Raw genomic sequence first — 26807 nt, 5'->3', positions numbered from 1 at the left:
TGAGCTCACCTTGGTATACAGTGCAAGATGCTGGTCTATGCCTAGTTTCTACCATATTATTTTCAAGTTTTCCCAACAATTTTTGTCAAATAGCTAGTTCTTATCCCAGAAGCTAGAGTCTTTGGGTTTATCAAATAATAGATTGCTATAGTCATTGACTACTGTGTCTTGTGTAACTAATCTATTCCACTGATCTACAACTCTATTTCTGAGCCAGTACCAAATAATTTTGATGACTGCTGCATTATAACACAGTTTTAGATCTTATACAGCTAGCCACCTTCCTTTGCATTTTTTCATTAATTCCCCTGATATTCTTGACCTTTTGTTCTTCCAGATGAATTCTGCTATTATTTTTTCTAGCTTTATTAAATAATTTTTGGTATTTGATTGGTATAGCACTGAATAAATTAATTTAGAAAAAATTACCATTTTTATTATATTAGCTCAGCCTACCCATGAACAACTGGTATTTTTCCAATTATTTAGATCTGGCTTTATTTGTGTCAAAAGTGTTTTGTAATTGTGTTCATATAGTTCCTGGATTTGTCCTGGCAAGTAGACTCTAAAATATTTTATATTGTCTACAGTTACTTTATTTTATTTTATTTGCTTTTTGTTAGGCAATGGGGTTAAGTGACTTGCCCAGGGTCATACAGCTAGTAAGTGTTATGTGCCTGAGGCCAGATTTGAACTCAGGCCCTCCTGACTCAGGGGCCGGTGCTCTCTCCACTGCACCACCTAACTGCCCCATCTACAGTTATTTTAAATGGAATTTCTCTTTCTATCTCTTGCTGCTGGGCTTTGTTGGTAGTACACAGAAATGCCAATGATTTGTGTGGTGTTTTCTTCTTCTTTTAATATATGTTAATAGACTGAAAAAAGATTCAACTGAGGCAGGAGTCACTCCTTAATCAGCTTTTATGTATAGTCAGACCACAAACTTGTGGAAAGATCAGAATTAGTGAAAGGCTAAAAGAAAGATTCCTAAGGTGAAAAAGCAATTGAAATAACTCAATCCTGAACTATTTCAAAAGTAATAGAGATGTGAGATCATTACTTTCATGTACAACCCTCTTTTTCTGCTCTACTATGTATACAGGAATGTCCATTTTGTTTGATGTTTAAGTTCAGAATAAAAATAAATACACTTTTAAAAATTCTGGAGAAACAAAATGTAACAGTTACCTCCTCAGGTTACCTCATGAGCAGAAGAGCCTGTAGCTCCCTGGGAGCACAATACCCCCTAAATAATGCCAGCACCATGGGTTTAAATTCTAACCTCAAAGTTTAAAACGCACTGTTTCTGTATCAAGCTGGGTGCCAGGACTGCTGGTGGTAGGGTACCTAGGTTACAAAAAGTTTACTGATAAAGAAAAACATGGTGAGGTCATGGTCTATCTTACCACAAAGAAAGACAGCCTACCTGCACTTGATACAGAAGACTTGGGAGGGAAAGCCCTATATTGCCACAATTGAAGTTCCTTTCTGCAATGGGGCCAATACAAAACACCACAAAGAAAATGGGAACAATGTGGGACCAAAGATTATTAACAAAAAAGGAGAGTTTAAATGGTAGATGGCATAGAATGAGTTGTTGCTGATTATTTAAAAAAGGAGTGAATACCATTTCTGTCAGATTTCCTTTAACTGGGAGCTCTGTATGGGTTCTTACAAGATAAAGCTTTCATTTTTGTGCCCTCTGCCTTAATAGCTGATACACCATGGTGATATGGATCTGTAAAGAGTTCTCCTGGTCTGTGGACCATTCTTCCACTTTGTAAGGATTGCTTCTTTAAATTTAAAATAATTGAGAAGTCAATGGATCTGAATGTTGACATTAACATATTAAATTATTTTAAAAATAAAAAAGCAACTGATAATTAAAAATGGGTAATGGACAATGGAAATGGCATCAACACCAATCTTTAGCAATTTTCCACAGTTAACCACTACAAATCAATCGTCACATCACGGAACCCAAAAAAGCCTCTTCATCAACAAGCACTTCATTTACTTTACAAACCAAAGGAGATGACAGCCAAAACCAACATCCATTTAGGAAACAAAATCATTTGTAAAATCTTATGAAGATGAATGACGAATAATTTTGATCAGTACACCCCATAAAACAAAGATGCAATGGCAAATAAAGCCAGTTTAAAGAAAGTCTGGCAAGAAATGCAAGTAAGCAAGGTTAACCCAAGGATATTTAAAGATGAAAATGGAAGGAGTACAACAAACAGAATAAAAATGGAGATTTTAAATAATACATTGTTTTCAACATCAAGGACATTAGAATCACCTCCTCTCGGTACTAAAGAGAATAAAGAGAGGCAGGAAAAGCAACTGGATTGGACCAAGGGTAAATATAGGTGATCTGTGCTGGAGGTGACAACTGTGAGAATACTGTGGGATTAATTCACAATGTATCTAAAGGAGGGAAAGATACCAAAAGTACGGAATAAATCTCAGACCTTAATGATAAAACATAAAGTAACCAACAAAAAACATCACTAACTTCCTCAAGACCTATATGCTGATTTTTCTATCTATACATAATAGTTGAGATTTACTAAAACACACACTGAGACCCATGGAATTAGGAGCAAGAACAGGCAGATTCCCACAATAGATACTCTACAATGGACCACATGTTTTTTGTTAGGCATCTAAAAAATGAAGCAAAAGTAATATCCCAATGTATTTACCATATCTTTATTATGAAAAGCATTTAATTCGGTAGAACATACCACTTCTGTAAAGACTGTTCTCAAATATGGTACCTCCTATCCAAATATGAAAATGATTTGAAGCATATAACAGAAACATATAACATACATACAGAAATATATAACATACATACAGAAATAACCCTGTTCAACAACCTTGCTGATCATTAACTTCAGGTGAGACATAAAACATTGTGAATGTATGCTTGCCAATGGTAATTGCCACTGTGATGGAGAAGATTCATTGCAGAATCCAAGCTCAGCAGTGATGGTTACATGAAAGCCCAAACCCCTGAAGAGCCTCTTGGAAGAGGTTTGTGCCACTCCAGGATTTGTTTTAGGGCATTATTTAAAGGCCTTTGGAGGAGTTTGGGGGAGAACTCAGGGGAATCCTTGCCTTCTCTCTACCATCTTGGCTCTGCCCCTGACTTTTAGCTTTTTTTTTTTTTTTATAAAGGGATATTGCTTGCAATCTTTCCTCACCCTTGTCTGTGGCATTTTACAAATAAGTTTTTATTCTGAACCAGTATAGCCCTGGCTCTCAAAAGAGTCTGGCCTGACCACTCACACAAGAGAGACAAACAGATTAAAAATGTCTGTTACTTAGAATACAATACAAAGTTACACACCTCATAGAGAACATGTCCATCAGTGACAGTACAAATGAATGAGTTAGGCCTCCAAGAAGGAGACAGCTCTACTGCCTTTAGGAAATCACAAAGCTACTTTAATGACCTCAAGATTGTCCTGGAAACAAAAACTCCTCTTTTTAATTCTAATACTCTACTAGTGATGTTATATGACTGAGGAATGGCTATCCTTGTGATATCAAGATAAAGAGAAGGACTCCAATGTATTAGGTGGACCCTATGTGAAAGTTATGAGAAGATATAGAAAAGAGCAGCATAGAATGGGCCACTAATGGATAGTTTACACTCTATATCCCTGGAAGATTTTATATCCAAACCAGTGAGTCCACAGATGCATTTGAGCATCTGAAACTGAATTCGCTTCGGACCTACTGCTATTTCTTCCTCAAAGTATGAAGGCAATCTTGTCTGAGGCTTCTGAAGGCTTTGCCAGTAGTCCACAGCTCTCGCAGGTTCTACAAAACTAGAAAGGATTTGAGTATGGGCACAGTGACATAAGATATGCCTAATGTCCAAGGACCAACCAAACAGAGAAGATCATTTCTGGGGTGAGGAATACATGAACCGTAGTAATTTACAAAAACTCTCATCCTAGGCATGGGACAGTTGTTATTTATGACAGAGGAGAAAGAATCCACACAAATTAAATAAAAGAACCATCCAAGAAAGTTTCTTTTCATCTCTAAATCTATGATTCTAAGTATTTGAAAGGTTATCAAAAGAAATGAGAATGTGTCATGTTCTGCTTGATTGCAGGAGGGGGGAAACTAGAAGTAGAAGATAGAAGATGAAGAGAGATGTCAGCTAGATATACAGATCAACCTCCTGACAATCAGAGCTTTCCAAAAGTGAAATAGGAGAATATCTGGAATCAGATAACATGTAAACGCCACCTCACTAGCTGAGAGAATGTAGCCAAGTGACACAGCCTCTGCAGCCCTTTCCAGCCATAGATCTATGATCCTTTGATCACAGGAATTATTTTAAATTGTTATTAATCTAGCAGATAAAAATGATACAAGACAGCTCTGATACCAGGAAATTCAGTTAGTTATGTGTGAGGAGCATGGGGTGGCAGGGTGTCATTAAATAGCATTAATTTATGCCTTACTTGAAAATTCAGACCTATTGATCTTTAATAATAAAATAATAGCATGTATTCTGAAGATATGCCAGAGATAAGACAATGAATGGAGCTTTCTTCCACTGTATTTCTTACAACAATTTAATTCATTTTCAAAAAGCTTGAACTGAAGTATATGAATTTCTTTAAAAAAAAAAAATTAAACCCTTTGAATAGTTTCTAATAAATGATTTATGAATCTACTATACCAATCAATCACTTAGGACTATTTTCCCTAGTACAGCCATTTATTCATTGATAACACTAAAATCATGAAGAGATGTTATGAAGAGGACTATGATAAAGATGATGCTCAAAAGTTTTGGGAATTTGAATTTAAGCAATTTACCAATTCTGTCCCAATTTATAAAGGTGAGATAAAAATAAAACTCACATTTACATAATGCTTTGTAAACTCAAAAAGTGATGTGTAAATATAAACTATAATTGTCTCCTTTTTATAAAATGGAGAATGAGAAGGGAAAGTGATAGAAGGTTCTATCTGGAAAATACAGAACTTTGAAATCAAGAGCTGCCAGTCAACCACCTTGAAATAATCCATGAGGTAGTTTCAATGTTATAGTTTAGAAAGCAAAATGACCTCTAGAAGATGCTTAAATAATTTTCTACTTAACACTTTCCTCCTTAAAAGGGATGGTGAAGTCTGATAGTGAAGCCTTTCTTTTTGTATAAAGTCTCTTTTCAAGGAAATCAGATTCTTCTTAATTATGTGCTGGAGGAAAAAGTCACATTAATGACAGGTAGACTCACCTGAAAGTTCTCAGATGTTTTGTATTCACAATGTCAGGAATTTCTGGAAAGAGGAACATAATTTATATACATTACATGAAATGAATACATTTCATAGTTTCTTCATAAATACAACACACTGATCATCAGAATAGAAAAGAAAAAAATCAAAAATAATCTTGATGTGGAAATGAATTTATCTTCAACTCAAAGGGGCTATGTTTTTAAGTAAAGAAAAGAACTGCTAGCACTAAATTAAACAAATGTAACGTATCAAGTTAAATTATAAATGATTATCATTAAGTGATAAGTAGGAAACAGAAATTTGCAATGGTAAACTCATGAAAAGGACAAGCCCTGGTGAAAGTGAACAAAACATTCCAAATTATTTAATTATAACAGCATGTGTATATGCATATACATACACACACACACACACACACAGATTAAGCAATCTGATAAGCTCTACTTGCCAAATCTTTATAATAAATCACATATTTCCTTTATTTTTCTTCATCATCATGTTAAGTTTTTCAAACATGCTATCCAAAACAAAAATTACAAAAGCATGGGTCTTGCAAGTATAATTTAAGCAACAAACACACTAAGCCAAGATTTACTGTGTTATCACTGGAATTTGCATTATTTCTGACTAATATTTTATCTTCATAGGTTGAGTGTTGGAAACTATGTGTTACTTAAAACACGCAAAAACCTACATCTTCAAAGCACAGTTAAGAACAGGACAGAAAATCTGCATAAAAATAACACATGTACCCCAGAAGTCAAAATAGTTTACTGTCAATCTTTTGCCAACAACTCATGAACTAGACCAGATTAAATACTATCTCTCCCATTCTGTTAAAAAAAAAAAAAGTGAACCAATAAGAACAGTTATACCAAGCCAGAAGTGAATACTAGATCTTACTAATTCCAATTCAGTTATCCAAAATATATATAGTTGATGGTTAGTAAATATTAGTCTAGCACGCACCTACATGCAACATTCTGTGTTAGATACTAAAAGATACAGCTATTAATCGATTTGCCTAAGACTACCCAGCTCATTAGTGGGAGGACTAGGACTCAAACTCAGGCCTTTTTACTCATATTCTCTATTCTTTCTACCACTGTACAATGTCTTTAAGGTTTATATTAATGAATGCCAGTTTCATTAATGTTAAAGGCAATGATTATTTTTTGAAAGACAATCCTAATTTTCTTGCACTAGATTTGGACAAGACTTGGGTTGCTTTGGGGCATCACTTAATATTCTTGTGTGAGCCTCCAACGTCAAAAGTAAAGTTATAATGCTGGCACTTATTTATGTAGTGCATTAAAAATTTCAAAATACTTTCCTCAGTAAAAAGGAGATGCCTAAATTTTAGTCACAAGACTTGAGTTTCCAACTTATGCTCTGTTGCTTATTTCTAAGCTGTGATTTGGGGCAAGTTGCTGCCCCTCTCTCAGATTGTTTACTCATCTATTTTAAAAAAAAAAAAAAAAAAGGAAATTCAAATAAATGACCTCTTAGGCCCCTTCCAGCTATAAAGTCTATGAGAAGCAAATGATAAAGAATTAGAAGACTTAAATGAATACAAAGAATGAAAATCTTATCACTACAGTTCTGACTCAAATATGTACAAACTAAACAGAAATGACATAAACCTTTCATTACAAGGAATAAAACTATAATTATTTACTTATTTTTAATTTAAATTGGATTGAATTCAAAAGCATTTATTGGGGAAAATCAACATGTGCAAAGATAATCAGATTTTAAAAAACACAGCACATAAGACAAATCCTGGAGGCAACCAGGGTTTCTAAGAAGTGGAGCAGCAGTCTCCTCATCTGTAAAATCTGGATATTAATAACACCTACCTCCCAAGGTGGTTGTGAAGATAAAATGAGGTAACATCTTAAAAAGCACTTTATAAACCATAAACCACTACATAAATGCTAGTTATTATTAATTATTATTACTATTATATACTCTCTCTGAGTCTCACACTAATAGACAGTCACCTAAGGGTACTAGGTACACTACAAATTTGCCATTTAATCTCAGGTGAGCCTTTACTGAAACACTGTAGTCCATTTATTCTTCCTTCAAAGACACTCTCACATCCCACATAGTGGCTAGTCACAAAACCTTTTCTTCTTTCTCCAAGCTCCCCTAAACTACCACTTCCCCTTCCATTATTCGGAAGAGGACCCTCCCTACTATTCACTAAGAATTCTATTCTGAGCCTCCCAGCACAAGATTTCAAATTATACTAGCAAAGCAGTAATCATCAAATGATTTGGTACTGCTTAAAAAAAAAAATAGAGATCAGTCAGTGGAACAGATCAGGTACTCTCAAAGAGGGGAAAAAAAGTCATAGTAGCATAATGTTCAATAAACCCAAAGACTCCAGCTACTGGAATAAGGGCTCACTATTCGAACAAACAAACAAAATCGGCAAGTAGTTTGGTTGAAACAGACCAACACCTCACACAATATAACAAAATAATACAGAAATTGACACATGATTTGGACATCAAAGGCAACATGATAAATTAGGGGCTCAAGGAAGAAATTATCTTTCAGACCTATGGACAGGGAAATAGTTCCTAACCAAATAAGGGATAGGAGCTTTTACACAAGGTAAAATGAACAAAAGACTTAAACAGCCAATACAACCATAGTCTGCGGGGCTGAAACGGATAGAGATTTCAGTTTAATGAACATAATTTGTATGAGGCTGAGAAATAGTTTCATAGTATGTCATGTGGCAGATTTAGCGACAATAAATTTATTGGGGAAAGAGTAGACTGAAATGCAACTCCATTTGACAAATCATGGGTGAATTACAACCACAGATTAGCTTTAGATACAAGAGCTCAGAAAAAAAAAATTAACAAATTTTGAGAATCAATTGCTCATATGGAATTCACAATAAAGAACACTGTGTATTTTACTCTTTGTACTATAGCTTTTTTACATCAATAAAATTTATAATAAACATATACATGACATAAACACACACACACACACTTTTTTTTTCCCCAGAGAGCCAACTGTCTAACATTTACTAGCATACCCCTGACTGTAGGCTTGTCATTTCCTTGCTAAGTCTGGATAGCTTCAACACCAGATGAGCTATAGGGTATAAAATTTCTCAATGAATTCATGAAGAATGTCCTACACTAACTTCTAAAGGGCTTAGGATGTGTGTTGATGAAGGGAATATCAATTATAATGAAATCACTGATGCTTGACACATGGAAGCAAATCTATTTACATCTTATAGGAACACCGATTTCAAGCTGGAAGGGATCTAGGCTATCTCAAAGGTAGGGAACCTGTGGCCTCGAGGCTACGTGTGCAGCCTCTTGACTGAGTCCAAGTTTTACAGAACAAATCCTTTTATTAAGGGGATTTGTTCTATGAAGTTAGGATTCAGTCAACGAGCAGCACTTGAGGACCTAGAGGGTCACATGTGACCTCAAGGCTGCAGGTTCCCCATCCCTGGGCTATCTAGTTTAACCCCATCGTGTTACACAGATGAAAAAACTTGAGGCCCAAAAAGACAAGTGACAACATTTGTATTTCCAACATTTCTTAAAGAATGTGTGTTTGCTTAAGCGCTAAAAAATTATATCTGTATAAAATTTCTTCTAAATGATTTCTAGAAGCAAAGGTTTTTTTACCTTTAGCAGTTTATTTTGAACCTTTTACATACATAAATGTCTGTATACACATGCATGCACACAACTCTCTCTTCATATATAACTTATTTAGTGAGAAAGAGGTAACATGATTATTCACTACATAGTTGAATTGTCCAGCAATATTCCCAATTTTAAGTTTGAATAATTGTCCCTGGATCCTTTTTGACTTAACAGAAATATAAAATACAAATAAAAATACTTAGGAAGGAACAACAGCCAAGAGTTACCATATAGTAACTATCTCAATCTATGGCCTTGATGTTCATTAACCCTCCTACTGCTGGAGAGCATCTTTTGGAAAACTAAGTATGTATTTTTTTTTTCATGAAAGTTATAGCAATCATAATCTAACATGATAATATCTCAATAATAATATCCCAACAATAAATCTGTATCTCTCTTACCGATTAAGGCTTCTTACAATGGAATGAGGTCAACCTGATGAAAACCAAAATACATTTCATAGCCAGTAGCACTATTTCTACTTCTTCGGCATGTACACAGATCACCAGCCATCCTTACTCAATTAAAAATAGCAAACAATTTTTTCTATTAGTTGTGAAATTAAAATCAACATTAAAATCATTCATTACTGCCAAGTTTTTCTCAGAATCATTTTCATAGAAGGGGAAGGAATAATACTAGCTAGCATTTACATACGACTTATTATTATCCTTATTATATAGATGAGGAAACACATAGAGAAATGAAGGTATATGCTCGTTGTTACAAAGCAAATAAATGTCAAAGGTGAGATCTCAACTCACGTAACCTTGATTCCAGGTCTAGTATTCTGGTCACGGCATCACTAAGAGAAGGAATTAAACATCTCAGAGTTCAAAGTAGTAATACTGTCAAAGATTATTATATTATTGGGTGTACTTTCTCATATAACATGGGGATATAATGTCTCCACCTACTTCATAAGGCTGCCAACAGGATCAAATGAGATAATATGTGAAAAACACTCTGCAAAAATTTCAGCTATAATAATTGTAACAAAAATCTTAATTAACCTGTAGAGATGGTAAAAGCTTAATTTTTGAAATTTCATTAGCATCATTTTACCCTTTTCTTGGGAATGACCATGATTCATTAGTATTAACTACATCCTTAGTTACTTCTTTAATCAAAAGTCACTAAAGACAATCTGTTTACATTTTACATTGTTTTTATCTGCAACAAGAACTCAGAAAAATACAACTTCCATCATGTGAAAATATTAATCAAAACAATTTCTTCATCTTGGGCTAGTAAATTGTTATCCTTCTCAGAGAAACACAAACCAAAACAAGTACCAAATGCATATATTAATTGATCTTTCCTTTTTAAAACCTGTTTCCAGCACACAGAACATACAAAAGGCCCAGGTTTGGGGTACTGGGAGGCCCTTTCTGGTCAAGCTCAGATCAGTCTGATGAGGAATTCTAACAAGTCATTGTCCAGTTTCTGCTAATAAATCTCCAGGGACAGGGAATTTATCCTACCCGAGGTAACTGCCAAAAGTAATCTCTCCTTTTTCAAATGACTGTGAATTTCAAATATGCGAGCGGCTACCATGTTCATCCCTCAGATCTTCTCTCAACAAGAGACGCTGTTCTAGTAAGGCTAGAGTCCTCTCACCACCCTTGCTGCACCCTGGTTTCATGACAAGACTGTTTATATCCTTCCTAGAATGTGACACACAGAACTAAAAACAGTATTTAAAATGTTGAATGACTAGAACATAGAACTAGAGCCACCCTATTCCAAACGTGATTCTTCTAACAATAAAACTTCAGATACCATGAGTTTTTTTTTTTTAAACTGCACCATTATACTGTCGACTCACACTTAATCTTTTTTCCATGGACTTTTGTCTGTTCACACTTTCCCTTCTCCCCTTCTCACTCCCATCCCACACTTTGAGTAATTTTTTGCAGAAGTGTAAGGACTTCAAATTCATCAATTACATTTTATGTCAGTAGCTTCACTCACTGTTATAACCTATTGTGATCTTTTTCAATTATGATGTTATTATCTGGCACTGTTAGCCATCCCTCCCAATGGTAGGTCATTCACAAATTTGAAAAACAATCAATTTACAACTATCATCCAATTCGGAACAAGTAGAAAAAGGGATAGAGCCTTTGAGACTACTAGAGAGCTCCCTATAGGCTGACAATAATTAATCACATCCTTAAATTAATAGGTGCATTCAGAACTATCATCTAACCCACATCTCTCCCACATCTAACCCACATAGTTCCATGATAACAGACTATTAAATGTCTTGATGAAATTCTGGTATATCACATCTATCAGTGTTGTAGCCCTGGCATAAGAGGAAATGAAGTTAGCTTAGCATGATTTATTATTGCCAGCTTGGATCATAAGGAGCATCAATTCCCCAAGTGCTCCCACAAATCTTCTTCCTCCTGCCTTCAACACCACATTCTAGAAGTTTGCTAGAAATATTGCAGTTTGCAAACTGTACTAATATTTGGCCATTTCCTGTACAGTGGCATCACTTTCATGCTCCATGATTTTTCAAACATCATGAATAGCAGTTCAGCAAAAACATGCACATGGGTCTTTCAGGACTCAAAGGTGTAGCTCTCCAGACCTGGTGATCTGAAGTCACTGAACTGCCAATCTCCCCCCCCGCCACACACTCACTCACTCTCTCTCTCTCTCTCTCCTTTTGATCCCATTTCCTCGGATCTTTATCAGATTTTAACTTCAATCATCTTCTCTTTTCTCTTCCTGCTCTCTTAAAATTTCATCTTCCTTCTTCCTGGTTCCTTTCCTATTTTCACTACACCAGGAGTGGGGAACCTGCAGTCCTTTGACTGAATCCAAACTTCACAGAACAAATCCCCTTAATAAAAGGATCTGTTCTATAAAACTTGGACTCAGTTAAAAGGCTGCACCCAAAGACCTAGAAGGCCATGTGTGGCCTTGAAGCTGCCGGTTCCCTACTCGTGCCCTAGAGCCTGCTATCTCCTCAAGCTTCCTAGAATCTTAAATCCCTTTCTCAGCCTTGAAAAAGCTGTCACACTTGGCTGCCTCTGCTTCTTCTCTCACTCCTAACTCAGGCAAAATTTAGCTTCCACCCCTCACCATTCAACTGCTCCCTAAAGATACCAACTGACAATTCATTTTTTTTCCCTGTCCTCATGTCTCCCAAACATGTCTGCTACATTTGCCACTATTAACTAACTTCTCGATATGTTGAGGTTTAGGGGTGCTGGAACCCCAAAACCATAAAGGTCCTGCCTGAATGAATTTGAACCAAGCCTTCTTTCAGCCAAAGACAAGGTTTATTAAAGATCCACCATATTGGCCAGACTCTTAAGGAATCTGAACATTTGTGAGCTATTGGCTAGATTACAAAAAATCTGTGCCATTGGCTAGACTCTTAAAGAATCTGAGCCCCTTAATGGAGACAAGATGGACCTTTTATACAGAAAGACTATGGGAAGGATCTGGGGAGGATCTTGATGGGGGTGACTGGGAGTCAAGAATGGGGTCTAGATAGGGTCATGGGTAGGAAGTAGCAGGGGGCCATCTGGAGGTTAGAATAGAAAATGGAGGTTAGGCTGGGTCAGAGGTAATAGAAGTGGGAGATTGGGCTAGGCAATAGTGAAAGGCCAGTTGATTCAGGCAAACACTAGAGACTTCCTTGACCAAGTGGGATAATTCAAGAAGAGTCCCATAGACAAATGAGACCCAAATTCTTTTTGGGGTGAGGAGCAAAGGGCCCATACCCCATCAGATACTCTGCTCTCTGAATCTCTGTAACAGTCCTCTCCTAGTTCTTTCTGCATGTCCAAACTGAAGCAGAAGACATATAGTGCCCTAAGGGTTAAGAGAATATTAACATTCCTTTTCCAGTACTTTGTGAAACCCCAGTTTATTCTGTAACTTGAAAGGCATCCTAAAGTCCTTTCCTCCTTATCCTGAACCAGTACCAAAAGAAATGCTTTTGTGTCTCTTACCCTATGTTCCCCCAGTAAACCACAAAGAATTCCCTTCATCTCCCCTTTATGCTATGTCATAAGATCTTTTCTTGACCTGTCTCCAATCTTTAATCCCCATAAAACTTCTAAAACTATCTTGTAAGCAACCATCTTCCTCATCCTGTCCTTATAAAACTGTCCCTGTCCCTCTTTAAGCTGCTAGTCCTCTTTCCAGGGCTAGCACAATGCTTTTGTTTTAATAAAGCTCCCAATGGTTACAAAGAAGGTCTAAGTGAATTCTTTCACACCTAAACCAGCTCTCCAAACTCTAAACCTCAACACAAACCTTTCTTCTCCTTTGACAGTTCATCATCCATCTCACCTAATTGTAGGTGTTCCCCAAACTTCTGTGCCCTGTCTTCTTCTGTCCTTCTACGAGTCTTGCTTGGTAACTTCATTAGCTCCCCAGTTTTACTATAATTTCTTTGTAAATGACTTGCAGATCTATATATCTAGCCCTGAGCTTCAGTACTGACCATTTCAAAACCAGGAGATATTTTAACCCAACTTACTCCAAACTAAGCTTGTTTTCTTTCCCTTCCAAACTTTCTCCTCTTCCAAGCTGTCACACTACTTCTACTTTTCATTCCTCTCACTGCTCACCCAGATGCAATTTAGCTTCCATCCTCCCCATGACATTTCTGTAAAAGGCACTACCATCATTCTAGTCTCCCAGGTACACAACCTCAGCATTATCCTTGACTCCTAACTTTCACTCACCAGTTGCCAAAATCTTGCCATTTTTACCTTCACAACATCTCTCATATCCAACCCCTTCACTCTTCACACAGATAATCATCTCCCACCTAAATTACTGTAATGGGATGCTGACTGGCAGCTAGGTGAAACATGGAGTGGAATAAGTCAAGGAGACCAAAGTGCTTTTTCTTAAGTGCAGATCTAACTATGTCCCTTACTTATTCGACTCCAGTAGCTCCCTATTACCTAATCTAGGATAAAATGTAAACTCCAATTTAGCTTTAAAAGCCCTTTACAAAATGGTCTCAACCTATCTTTCCAGACTTACTGGACATCATTCTTCCTCAAATATTCTATGAATTTGCCAAACTGGTTTTCTCTGTGTTCAAACACACCAATCCACCTTCTGTCTCCATGCTTCTGCACTGGGTTTTCTTCATGCCGAGAATGCACTCCCTTCTCACCTCCACTTCACAGAATCCTTCTCATCCCCCATGACTGAATTCAAGCATCACCTCCTAGATTCCAATCCATAATTGCTTATGCCCTCCCTCCCAAAGTACCTTGTCTTCAGTTATCTCTTAGTGTATGTTCTCAAGCAAATAAAAATAAGTTATCATTCTTCCATCTATGCCAGTCAGCAATTATCTTCGTTATCTACTCTTTCATCCCTAACAGTTAAAACAGAAAACTTTTTGGTTGATCTTTAATATTCATCACAAGTCCTAGATCCCCTTGGACTATCAAAGCCTGGGCCCCAGCTTCTTCAAACTAGCTAGCCATTTTGCATTCATTACCATGGTCCTGATCACTATCCAAAAGGACCTCCAGAAGGGCTTGGAATATGATATTCCAGAGGGCAAAGGAGATAGGATTACAACCAAGAATCACCTACCCAGCAAAACTGAGTACAAGCCTTCAGGGGAAAAAATAGACATTCAGTGAAATAGAGGACTTTCAAGCATTCTTGATGAAAAGACCAGAGCTGAATAGAAAATCTGACTTTCAAATACAAGATTCAAGAGAAGCATGAAAAGGTAAACAAGAAAGAGAAATTATAAGGGACTTATTAAAGTTGAACTGTTTACATTCCTACACGGAAAGATGATATTTGTAACTCATGAGAACTTTGTCAGTATTAGGGTAGTTGAAGGGAAAATAATATGTATAGATAGATAGCTAGACAGATAGATAGATAGAGGGTACAGGAAGTGTTTTGCATGACTACACATGTATAACCTGTATCAAGTTGCTTGCCATCTCAGTGCGGGTGGTTGGGGAGGGAGGAAGGGAGAGAATTTGGAACCCAAAGCTATTAACAAAATAAAAAATAAAAAATAAAAAAGGACCTCCTGAGACATACCTGGAAGGAGCCATATCTAGATGGAGCCAAGTAAGCAGCATGGCTCCAAAATCCTCCTTCACACAGCTACTAAGAAGCAGTTAAAGCCTCAAGCCTAGCATTAGCTTTCAATCAATAAACAATGCCCATCACTTCCGAATCTCATAGTTCTCATCAGCAAAATGAAGTTAACAATACTAACACAATCCACTTCAAAGGATTTTATTGTGAGACAGCACTTAGCGAAAATTTATAATGTAGTGTCCCAGCAAAGTATTTCAGTGGTATAGGGAACTCTAAAGGAGGAATCTCCTACAGCAAAGCAGAACAACACCAGCTCTACAATTTCTATTCTCAAAGAGTTGCCAGAGGCATTGAGAGTTTAGCACAGTCAGGGTATGTCACAGGAAGACCTAAGTACTGTATTTCTGCATAATAAACTGTCCCTTCATCTCACACTCACTGCATGGTATAATTCTGTCACATGGCTCAAAAGGTAAACAAAGCAGCAATGTATTCAATGGTGGCAAATGGATATGCATTCATCCCTCCACTAGCTTTGAGTCTAGAATTCTCAGAGCACACTGGAATTGTCAGCATATTTCCCTGAAAGGAGACTTGTGTGGTTTGTTTAGGGAGCTGTAGTACTAATGGTATTGTCACTCAACCCAATGAAGAGCCACAGGCAAAAGAAGTGGTGGGAGGGCAGGTGAAGCTGCAGTGAATAAGTCAGTGACATAAGATTTGCATCTTCCCACACTAGCTAAAATGTACAGTTAGTCTGCCAGAGATACATTAATGTTTGAAGCACTTCTTTCCGATTATGAGTAAATATAAAAACTACTCTTCAGGCTTCAAGCTAAAAATGATTGTGAAGAGGTAGATGATGTTCAGAGTCGGACTGTCTAGAAAGAATTCAGGGGGCAGAGGTTCTCCTAGTCAAGAGATTTTATTATCGCAAAAGTGGTAGTGATGGGGTATGGGCCCAAGCCAAGACCTCTGCCCTCACCCCAAGAAGAATTTGGGTCCCATCTATCTACCAGCCCTAGAAAAAACCCTTGGATTGTCCTTGAATTCTCTTACTTGATCAAGAAAGTCTCTGGTGGTTGACTGAAGCTATAGTCCCATCAACTAGCCTTTCCTTATTGCCAATCTCCAAATTCTTTGTTACACTAATTGAGCCTAGCCCTCCACTGTCCGTTACTTCCAAATGGCCCAGGGCTCCTTTCCATCCTAGATCCTATCTAGGTCCCATTCAACCTCCCAGTTACTCCCATCCAGATCCTCTCCAGACCCTCCTCCAGGCACCCCAAACTACTTGGCCACTCCTAGATTCATCCCATAGTCCTTCCATATATAAGATCCATCCTGGCTGCCATTTAGGGGTTGAGACTTCCTCATGCCCCCCAGTCTTTACAAGCATCACAAATGCTTAGATTCCTCAAGAGTCTGGCCAATATGTCTAATTTTTAATAAATCTTGTCTTTGGCTGAAAAAAGGCGTGGGTCAAATTCATTAAGGCAGGACCTACATGTCATGATTTTGGGGTCCCAGCACCCATAAACCTCTAAACCTCAACAGTGGGCTAGTCTTAGGGAAAGACTAGCAGCCTGAAATAAGACAGGGGCTTACTTTTATACCCAAGTTTTGGGCACCCAGCTAGGAGTGGGGGTATGCTCCTACATGGGAAGTTAACTACAGGGAAGGATGTCAGGAAAGGGGAAGCAGATGTGTTAGGGGAGGTAGGAAAAGAGACACTGGTGTGTTGGGTGAGTACTTTACAAAACAGTTCAGGGATGTGGTCATAAAGCAGGGAAGTTAACTTACAACATTCAAGGATGTGGGCACAAACCACAGGGGTTAGTTTAGATTTAGGCAAGGCTCTCATTGTTGGGTAGAAGCCAGCCACATCAACTGTGTTCTTCGAACAGCATGGAAACAGGGCTTTTGGGAAGACAGTTTTCAGTGAGTGAAAAGTTGGTGCAAAAAAGGGAAGGAAGAAAGGATAGGCTTCACATAATGGTCGCACCCTACTTTTTGGGAAAAAAAAAATTGTCATAAACTCTGAGACAATTATGTGGTGAAGTACAGCATGGGTTTTCTAGACTCTGAGATTAGCTCTCTGCCATTACAACATATCGCCCCTTGTTATTTAAATGTAAGCCATCGTAATCCACATTTTTAAAAAATAGTATACACAACACTAAAAAAGATGCAATTAGACTACTATATTTTAATTATCATGTTAGCCAGAAATTCAATTCAATAAGTTTTAAGTAAGAGACTACAATGGGCTCAAAACTGCTAGGCAATCTTCACTGGCAAGCTAAAGGCTCTGTTCCATAACATATTACTGAGCAGATATTTTGAGGGCCTAAATTAGCCTTCAAGATCAGTCCCCTAGCAACTGATTTCTTTATACCTTCAATTTCAAATCAATCATAGATAAATTCTGCAATCTGCCAATTATCTGAGTCCCTGACTTCTTTCACCTGCTTTGCTCTTATTGGCCATTTTCCCCTATTCATCAAAGCTTTGAAACCAGGAAAAAGATTAGGATAGAAAACTCAAAATAGTCAATTTTTATTACTGCTACAAAGATCTCCAAATTATTGGAAAAAAGGATAAGATTATTCTAATAACTTCCTAATTGGTCTCCCTATTCACAATTTCTCTTCTCTTCCATCTATCCTGTTGCTGAGGTTCATAGGGACCCCAGAATATTGGGGTATAATGTCATCTGGAAAGTATTCACTCAGGCTGTCTCCAAATCACGTATAGGTGTTATATTGGGGGTTACACAACACAACATACCAAACACAATACACCAAGCATGCTCCTTTGCCCCTGAGAGACAAAGCTCAAGGGAGACCCCACCTTAAGGGAGATGAGTCTTTAAGGGAGATGCCCAACAAGGGAGATTCCAACTTAAGGAGGATACCCACTAGTTAGAAGAGGCCAGGGATTCTTATAGAGGAAAACCTGCTGTGGGTGGGGGAGATGAGGTAACCAAGGACAGAAGTTCAGAGTTTTGGTCACTATTATTCCATTGTTTAGCTCAGGGCAGAGGGGAACCAGTTAGTTTCAGGATTTCATTGGCCAGCCTACTAGTATTGGTCTCCTAATGTGGCTTTCAGTGGCACTTAACATAATGGGCTTCTCACAGACCATTTTATTCGAATTTCATCTTTCCCCTCAAGAAGTAGGCGCCCAAATTCATCTGGGAAAAAAAGCAAGAGTTATATATTCCTCATCAATGTGAATCACTGAAAAAATAATCTTCCTAAAGCACAGACCACGTGAGAGCCACAGTCAACAAGCATTTACCAAACACCTACCATGTGCCAGGTACTGTGCTAAGCACAGGGGACACAAGGAAAGGCATAGGACAGTGCCTGCCCACAAGGAGCTCACGACTATAGTTGAAAAGGGGGAGGTGTAAAGGGGAAGCTTCAAGGTTACCTGGCATGGGGGCCTGATCAATTCCTGTGGTTAGAGTGGGAAATGATTTGAGGAAGTGAGTTTCAAAATTGATTTCATCTTGAGGAATGAGGAGTTTCTGCAGATCATGAAGTGCAAGATAACAGCCACGTCACTTCCCCATCCAAAAAGTATTCAGTTGCTCCCTACTATCTCTGTGAGAAATACAAACCCCTCAGCCTTCACAATGTAGATTCTAGACCACTTTTCAAGATTTATTTCATAGTCATTTCATTACAAACTGTCCTACTCTCTGTTAGGCTTTTAGAGCTCTTTCTATGCTGGCTATCCACTCGAATACCTACCTAAAACCTCTTAGCTTCCCACAAGGTTTAGCTCAGGTAACACTTCCTATTCAATATTTCTTGATCCATGCAGCTGTTAGTTCTCTTTCTCTATTCAGAATACTTTATTTATTGTGCACTCCATTGTACATCCCCAGTAGAGTGTCAACTGTTTGAGAGTAGAGACTGTTTTTTGTCTTCCATCTTCAGTGTCTTACACAGAGGCTCACAACCATTCATTTTTTTTTTAAACTGAACTGAATTAAAAGTTAATCCATCTGCAGATAAAAATGAAGCTGGTTAGACTGAGGTTAAATCTAGACTAGCTAAATGTATCTAGAAACAAAATGTCAGTGTCTCCTTTCCATTTTTTAAAAGAACTACTAATGGGCAAGATGGGATCTTTCCTCTCCACGTGATTTTTTCTCCCTAATAGTGACTCTGACACATCATACAACACCCCTTCCCAAAGATGGGGTATGGGCTCTGGAAACTCCCCCTCCCTCCTGAACTTCCCCTGGGCTTTCCCATATGGCCCAGGTCCCTGGTGTTCCCTAGGGAACCTGGCCATTCCCAGTTAATCCTTTTAACTGCCCTTTCATAGTGGCCTTCATTGTCTGCACCTGGCCCCACCCTAGACCACCACTCCTTAATTCCATCTAGACCCTTTCTCTGTTACCTCCCAGTCACCCCACTCCTTGACCAAAGTGTCCATCTTGTCCCCATCAAATGCTCAGACTCCTTAAGAGTCTGGTCCACTTCTAGGACTGAAAGAAGGCTTTAGTAGAATTCTTTCGAGGCAGACCCTTGCCCATTTGCCCTTGAATTTCAAGATTCCCAGCACCCCTGGACTGCAACGTCAATACCTAGAAAATAAATCACTAACCAAATTCGCCTTCAATTGATTCAAGTTAAAGACGGATGGTGTGTGATAGAAACTCTCTATTTTTGAGGATGGATATTAATATTCCAACACAAGGATTTCTATGGGAAGATAATGATGTGTTGGGACCTAGGAGCCCAGATCCCCTACAAACACCTCAGTAACACTCTCTCTAAGAATGCACCAAAGTTTTGCATTAATTGTAGCAACTTCTTAGCTTGTCCTTCAAAATCTGTCCTGACTACAGTCAAGTCAGTGCCAGATAAGTGTAAAATCTGGGCAACATTCTTTTCAAAAAGATTTCTGGCTTTTCACTTACAAGGTGCAGGGGTAAGAAAGATAGTTGTCTTCTTCATTTGTACATTGGAAGGAAAGAGTTGATTTCCAAATACTCTTTGCTACTTCTCCTTAGTTAGCAAAGAGAAACACCTACAAGAAAGACCACCAGAATTCTGCAGAAGCTCTGAGCAGACAAGCCTGGGTAGGACAAGACATGCAATCAACAGAGAGCAGAAGGCAGGGCCAGACTAGGGACCACACAGCACTCAGGCAGCCCCCACCTGAGGTACAGGAGGCAGTATCAGACCATGGGCTAGGTGTACCACTGTGTCTAGGCCATCCCATGCCCAAGCCACAGCAAAAAGAAGCTGCTTTAAGCACAATCAACAACATCTGGTTAAGGCCTGTCAGTCTCACAGATAATGATGGAATCAACTTCAGGTTTGGAATTGTGTAAGGAAAATGAGAAAAATAAGGAGTCAAGGCCAAAACCTAAGCTGAACCACCAGAAAACTGAGCTAAAACCCAGGAATTCCTACAAAAATCATTTTTAAAGAATGGAACCAGAGCTTACTTAGTATAGTATCCCTGTAAAAAGAATACTATCTTACCCAAAGGAAACAAAAAGTCTATTTAATTGTGAAAATGGATAACAGCTATACGCAAAAAAAATTTAATCCAAACTCGACAATAAGAAAAGAAATCAAAAGGGAAAAAAGCAGTCTATGGAAAATGGAAAAAAGTTAAATTAAAACATCACAAACTGAACAAAGATAGAAAAATTACTATAAACGGACGCACCCACGCCGTAGCCTTCGTAGAGTTTCCGCTCACGTTCCATAGTCTGCTTGATGACTGCTTCTCGAGGAAAGTGCCTCCTTCCCTGTCTGCCTTTGATGCTGTTCTGCAACTCAATCTGCTCCAGTTCACTGTTGAACCGATGTAAATAACTTTGGAAAAAAGAAAAGGATTGGAACTGTGAAATTTCCATTATTCTGCAATGAAACTCATGCTCAGCATTCCTTGTCCCAATCAAGTTTAACTTACAATGTTTATTTAATAGTTGACACTTAAATCACCACAGATGGCTGAGCTTGGAATGAGAAGTACTAGGTTGGAGGCCAAGTTCTGCCAATAACTTCCTAGGACTTTAAGCAATTCACTTAACCTTTCAAGGCTTCTAATCCCACATTTGTGAAATGATGGACCCACACTGAACTGTCTCTAAGGCTTCTTCCAGATTTAACATTTTAGGAAAAGAAATAATCATAGCCCATGTATACATATAATGGCTTACAATTTTACAATGCACTTCACATGTTAATTCATTTGCTCTGTCTAGTGAGAAAGAAATAAAATTAATACCCCCACATTACAGATAAAGACACCAAAGTTCAATAAAGTAAAATCACTTGATTCCAGTTACAAAAGCATTAGTCACAGAGTCTTGACTCAGATCCAGGTATTGAAAGCTACAAAGATGGAGGCCACAAGCAGCCAAGAATAAAAAATAAGTCTTTATTTGATCACTTAACTGCTTTCAATGCTAGTTATCAGGCCTCCAGATTTGGAAGGCATGGGGAGAAAAAAATACTTGAACTAGTACTTGAACCCATGGAAGCCAATGAGATTGCCCCAAATGCAGAAAGAGAAGGTCAAGGAGGGAGCCCTGGAGAATACTCAGTGAAAGTCTGAGAAAGAGTAGTCAGATGGGTAGTAGAACTAGAGAAGAACTACTCGGAAAGCCAAGGAAGATTATGAACAGGAGAAAGGCAGACCTCACAGTATAAGAACTCCAAGCAGAGGACTGAGGAAAATCTCTTTGACTTGGCAGTTAAGAGATCATTAGTAGCCTTTGGAGTGGAGGGGCTGGAAGCTGAACTTTAAAGGACAATTGGGTTATCAGATGATGAGGAAGCAGAGGAAAAGGAGGGCAAGAGGATTCTTTCTAGTCAAAAGAAGGATGGTTAAGATCATGAAACACTTTGTTAAAGAGGGTGAACAACAGCCCATGTTTCTGGAAAAAGGCAATAGAAGGAGAAACTGAGGCAAAATCAAGAGGCAAGGATGAAAGGAGCAGGTTCCTGCGGGAAAGAGTGCAGAAGGATCAAGGGCTTAGAGAAAGTCTTCTCCTCTGGCAAGAAGAGCTGTCTCTCAAAAAGAAAAGTAAAAACTAGCAGTATAGGTGAATATGTCTATGACTTTTGAGATACAGTTTAGGGGGATTCAGGGGGGCAGAGCCAAGATGGCAGAGTAAAAAAGCAGTGACTTGAGCTCTCCCCCTCCAAATACCTGTAAAAAATGACTAAAATTCAAGAGCAGCAGAACCCACAAAAAGACATAGTGAAATAAATTTCCACCCCAAGATAACCTGGAAGGTCCACAGGAAAGGTTTGTTGCACTGGGCTGAGAAAGAAGAGCAGCTCGGGGTGGGCAGCACAGGCAAAGACAGGGCTCCAGCAAACCTGCAGCAGGCCTCAGGGGACTGAATCACGAGGCAGCTGGGGTGGTTTCCAGACTTTTCAACCCACAAATGCCAAAGACAACTAAGAAGATCAGTGGGAAAGGTCTGTCGGATCTGAGGGAGAGAGGAACCAGGTCTGGTCCCAGCCCTGGCGCAGCTCCAGGGCGACCATGGCGGCTGCTGCTTCTGGAGCTCTTGGCCCACAGATAGTGTGGATATCAAGCAGCCGAACAGAGGGGGATTGCACAGATCTCTTTTTGCTGGTGCTGAGGCAGGATTCTCTTGCTTTCTGCCCGTACTTGGATCTGGGTGGTGGTCCTGGGGTGAGGAGGAGTGCTGGTGTGGCAGAGGTGGACAGGGAATCCTCACAGTTTCAAGGCAGAAAAGAGTGCTTGTGGTCACTCACAGACCAGAGCCCAGGCCAGGAAAGAAGTAAACACCTCTCCTTTGATCATACCACCTTGGAAGAACGGAAAATTTACAGGTCCCTAGAAGTACCTCTGAAACCAGTTGCACAAAACCCTCGAAGCTTGGGACAGTACACTGGAAGCACAGCCCTACCTTAACAAAGAGTTAAAAAGTCAAATAATTGGTGGGCAACATGAGCAAACAGAGGGAAAAAAACTAAGACTATAGAATCTTACTCTAGTGACAAAGATCGGGAAAAAAACTCAGACTATAGAATCTTACTCTAGTGACAAAGATCAAAACATACAATCAGAAGAAAACAACAAAACCAAAGCTCCTACATCTAAAGCCTCCATGAAAAATATGAAAGAGCTCAAAAAGGATTTTGAAAAATCAAATAAGAGAATTAGAGGAAAAAATGGGAAAGAGAAATGAGAGTGATGCAAGAAAATCATGAAAAATGAGCCAACAGCTTGCTACAGGAGACCCAAAAACATACTGAAGAACATAATTCCTTAAAAATTAGAACGGAGCAAATGGAAGCTAATGACTCTTTGAGAAATCAAGAAATTATAAAACAAAAGGAAAAGAATGAAAAAATAGAAAACAATTTGAAATATCTCATTGGAAAAACAACTGACCTGGAAAACAGATCCAGGAGAGATAATTGAAAAATTACTGGACTACCTGAAAGTTATGACTGAAAAAAAAAAAAAAAAAGACTAGAGATACAGTTTAGGGGAAAAGAGGGACCTTGTGATAACTGCCTTTTACTTTCTTAGAAGGTAAGGACATCAACTGACAGAGACTGGTGGGGGAGATAATGCAGGCTTGAGGAGAGATGAGAAGGTCTGGTAAGACCACCAAGAGCAATGGAATCATCAAAGAATAAAAATTTACCACGCAACAGTCAAATTGTAATTTCCTCCAGTATCATTCAGCAGTCCAAGAGTAAAGAAGGCAGATGGTGGGGGTGATAATAGTAGAATCATGAATGGTGGCAGAACAAGCAAATGAGAGACCTACGAAAGGATGGTGCACAGCTTAACTCATCAAGACTGCCAACAGAAAAAAGGGAAGTCAGACTACAGGCAATCTACTAGAACAGGTGGGAAGAAACTGGGAGGCAAACTGAGGATAAAGAATAAGGAGAGTGGGAGGTAGAAGAGAGATAGGGAGGAAGAAAGGCAGGGAAAATAGTCACTGAAACATTCTTAAATGAACAGAGCAGAAGGAAGGCCAGAAAGAATAACAAATAAGCAGGAGAACTTTCAGAGTTAAACGCTGAATTTATTCTAAAAGAAAAATCAAGCCATATATAATGGAGATCTGGAGTTTCACATACAATTCTCTTGCCATATGCTTTTATGCATACTGAAATGCCAATTTTAGTGTTTAAGTTCTAGTGTTTAATATATATACTCATATATATTATACACACACCCCCCCCTTTTTTTTTTTTTTTAAAGAATAGGTTTGGGGATGGGGCAGCTAAGTGGCACAGTGGATAGAGCTCTGGTCTTGGAATTAGGAGGACCTGAGTTTAAATCTGGCCTCAGACACTTGACACTTATTAGCTATGTGACCCTGGGTAAGCCACTTAACCCCAACTGCCTCACCAAAAAAAAAAAGAATAGGTTTTGGTGAAGAGGGAAAGAGATGGAAGGAAAGGAGGCTATACTCCAAGAAGGGAATTTCAACGTGAAGGTGGGAGAGTGATGTGTGGGAGGCAGAGGGATTATGTAGCTTTAGTCTGTAGAAGCTGAATCTCATGAAATGGGAGGCCAAAGAGTTTGAGAAAACATCAACAGGTATAATGAAGTCTACAAGTTTGAAAACAAGGCATGAGTGGTAAACTAAGTCAGTAACTCAAACCATTTCAGAACAGAGAGAGAACCTGGAAAGTAGAAGACCACAGTGAAACAGATATAAATAGAGTGAAGCTCAGTGAAGGAGGGCTTTCAGAACAATGCTATCAGAGGAAGGGTCTGGCAATGACACTGGAGAGCAATGATTAGGCCAATCCTTCCTCTTGGCCCTGTATGTCCACAGTATGAGGAGTAATCTGGACTTGAGAGAGTGCTCATGGTTACAGTGTCTTCCAAAGAGAGACAGACATCCATTATCACAAGAAGATTAAAAAATTGTCAAAAAAAAAATATCTAAGGTAAAAGAAAATTGGTTAATGATCAAGTAATATTGTAGAACAGAGATATCAAATCACAGGGTCCACAATACTCTCAAACACTGCTGAAGCAGATAAAAATGTAATTGGGAAAAGTTACAAAATAAAAATACACAGATAACATTACATTTTAAAATCAAGTCAATATGAGGCCCTCAGGAATCCTTATATAGAGATTAGTGGCCCTCTTTTCTATATGTATTGAAGTTGCTCTTCTAGAGGGCACAATATATAGGGGAGGGCAAAGAACGAAAAGAAGTGTGTGACAATACTGAGTTGGGTGGGGAAAAAAACAAGGGGAAAGGTAGTAGGGGGAAAAAGAAATGACTCAATCACTGATATAAGGGAGCAGTAAGAACTAATTTTTAAGGTACCTTCCAAGGGCCTGTGATGACTAAGTGTAACATTGACACAGTCGTTCCCTCTCCAAATGTAAGGAAAATGGAAGAGTGGAAAGTGGGGGAGGGGCAGGGAGTTGAGGTCAAGAACTGGACTGAACTCAGATATGGTACCAGCACAGCAGTTATATCCCAAGATATCCAGGAGACAGGGCCCTCCCAAAAGACACCCTGCACATGAAACATGCATTTGGCTCCATATTAGGCCTGGTATAGTAGCCTTCCTGGGAATCAGTCCGATGATATATTTTTGCTTATGGTCTCAATCTTTCTGGCTCCTGGCATGGAATCTGAGACTTGGCCAGGGTGGCATTAGGTCCTTGCCTCAGATCCCAGGCTTTCTAGTGCCAGGTATGGTGTCTGTGGCCTTTTTAGTGTAAGCACTAAGGCTTTCCTTGAGTTTCCTTGCTAGTAAAGTTCTTCAATGGCAGGAATCATTTCTTCCTTATATATTGTTCCTTACCTCTCTATTAGTTCACAAGCATCTTTTTTTGTATACTCTCTTTTGTCAGGATCAAGGTGACTTTGAAACCATTGCAGTTTCTCACCTACAAGGAAAAGTGATAAATTATTGAAATGATACCAGCCAAACAATTAGAAGTTTCTTAAATAAACTATTAAAAACCCCAACATTAAAACATTTAATGTTACATTAAATCTACTTCAGTGTTAAAAATGTCTCAGAGTAGGCTAATGAAACTAATTTTGCAAAAACAATTGTGTCATATATTTCTTATCTAATAGGGAGGCAAACAATATATAGAAAAGTTTTAATTAAAGGACAGAAATGAGGCCAAAACACATGATTTTAAACTGTCCGTGTATGATTTACAGTCAATACCAAAGAGATGATAGATACCATATAGTGCTCCATCTGAGCACAATATCAAAGCACACCACCAATTTCTGGCTTAAGGATGAATCTAACAAGACTAATTGGGACAAGATGTCCTTGGTAGGTGGCAGATACAGAGCAGAGTACTGTGTCCACATCAGTATCCCCACATAGGTTATATTGGCTTCTCAGAGGGACCTGATCAGGTGAGATCTTCTTATCCCCCACCTTTCCCAACCATGCCTCCTACTCCCCACCTTTCAAACTAAAACTGATCAGAAGGCAAAGTATAGGAGACAGTTGGAGTGTTTGAGGTACCAAAGCACAATAGAAATATAAGATGGATCATCTCTTTCTTCCTAGTGTATTTGGGTACCAAGTGTCATCCTGTTTCCCTGGCAGACTAGTTTGTATGACCAGGAATGAATTAGTGAAGCATTAAGTGTTTGCTATGTGCTAAGCACTGGACATACAAACAGAAAATTAAAGACAGTCCTTGCTCTCCAGGAGCTCACATTCTAATAGGGAAGACAACAAAAAATGGAAGATTTCAGCTGCAAGTCAAATGGAAAAATCC

At 38.6% G+C, this 26807-nt stretch overlaps 1 protein-coding gene across 1 annotated transcript in view; it reads right to left on the bottom strand.

The window, feature by feature from the left end:
- The window catches only part of TMA16 (translation machinery associated 16 homolog), a 68548-nt gene that overhangs the window by 6454 nt on the left and 35287 nt on the right, over nucleotides 1-26807 (bottom strand). The window contains exons 4-6 of the mRNA XM_027866867.1: nucleotides 25859-25943; nucleotides 20742-20890; nucleotides 5277-5319 (exon numbers count right to left, since the gene is read on the bottom strand). Of these exons, the coding sequence (XP_027722668.1) occupies nucleotides 5277-5319; nucleotides 20742-20890; nucleotides 25859-25943 (277 nt within the window). The remainder of the gene's footprint in view (nucleotides 1-5276; nucleotides 5320-20741; nucleotides 20891-25858; nucleotides 25944-26807) is intronic.

This window comes from Vombatus ursinus, unplaced genomic scaffold (assembly GCF_900497805.2).
Source record: "Vombatus ursinus unplaced genomic scaffold, bare-nosed wombat genome assembly UNPS02014784.1, whole genome shotgun sequence".
Classification (NCBI taxonomy): domain Eukaryota; kingdom Metazoa; phylum Chordata; class Mammalia; order Diprotodontia; family Vombatidae; genus Vombatus; species Vombatus ursinus.
Note: the sequence above shows the minus strand (reverse complement) of the source record. Positions and strands in the feature narration are given on the sequence as shown.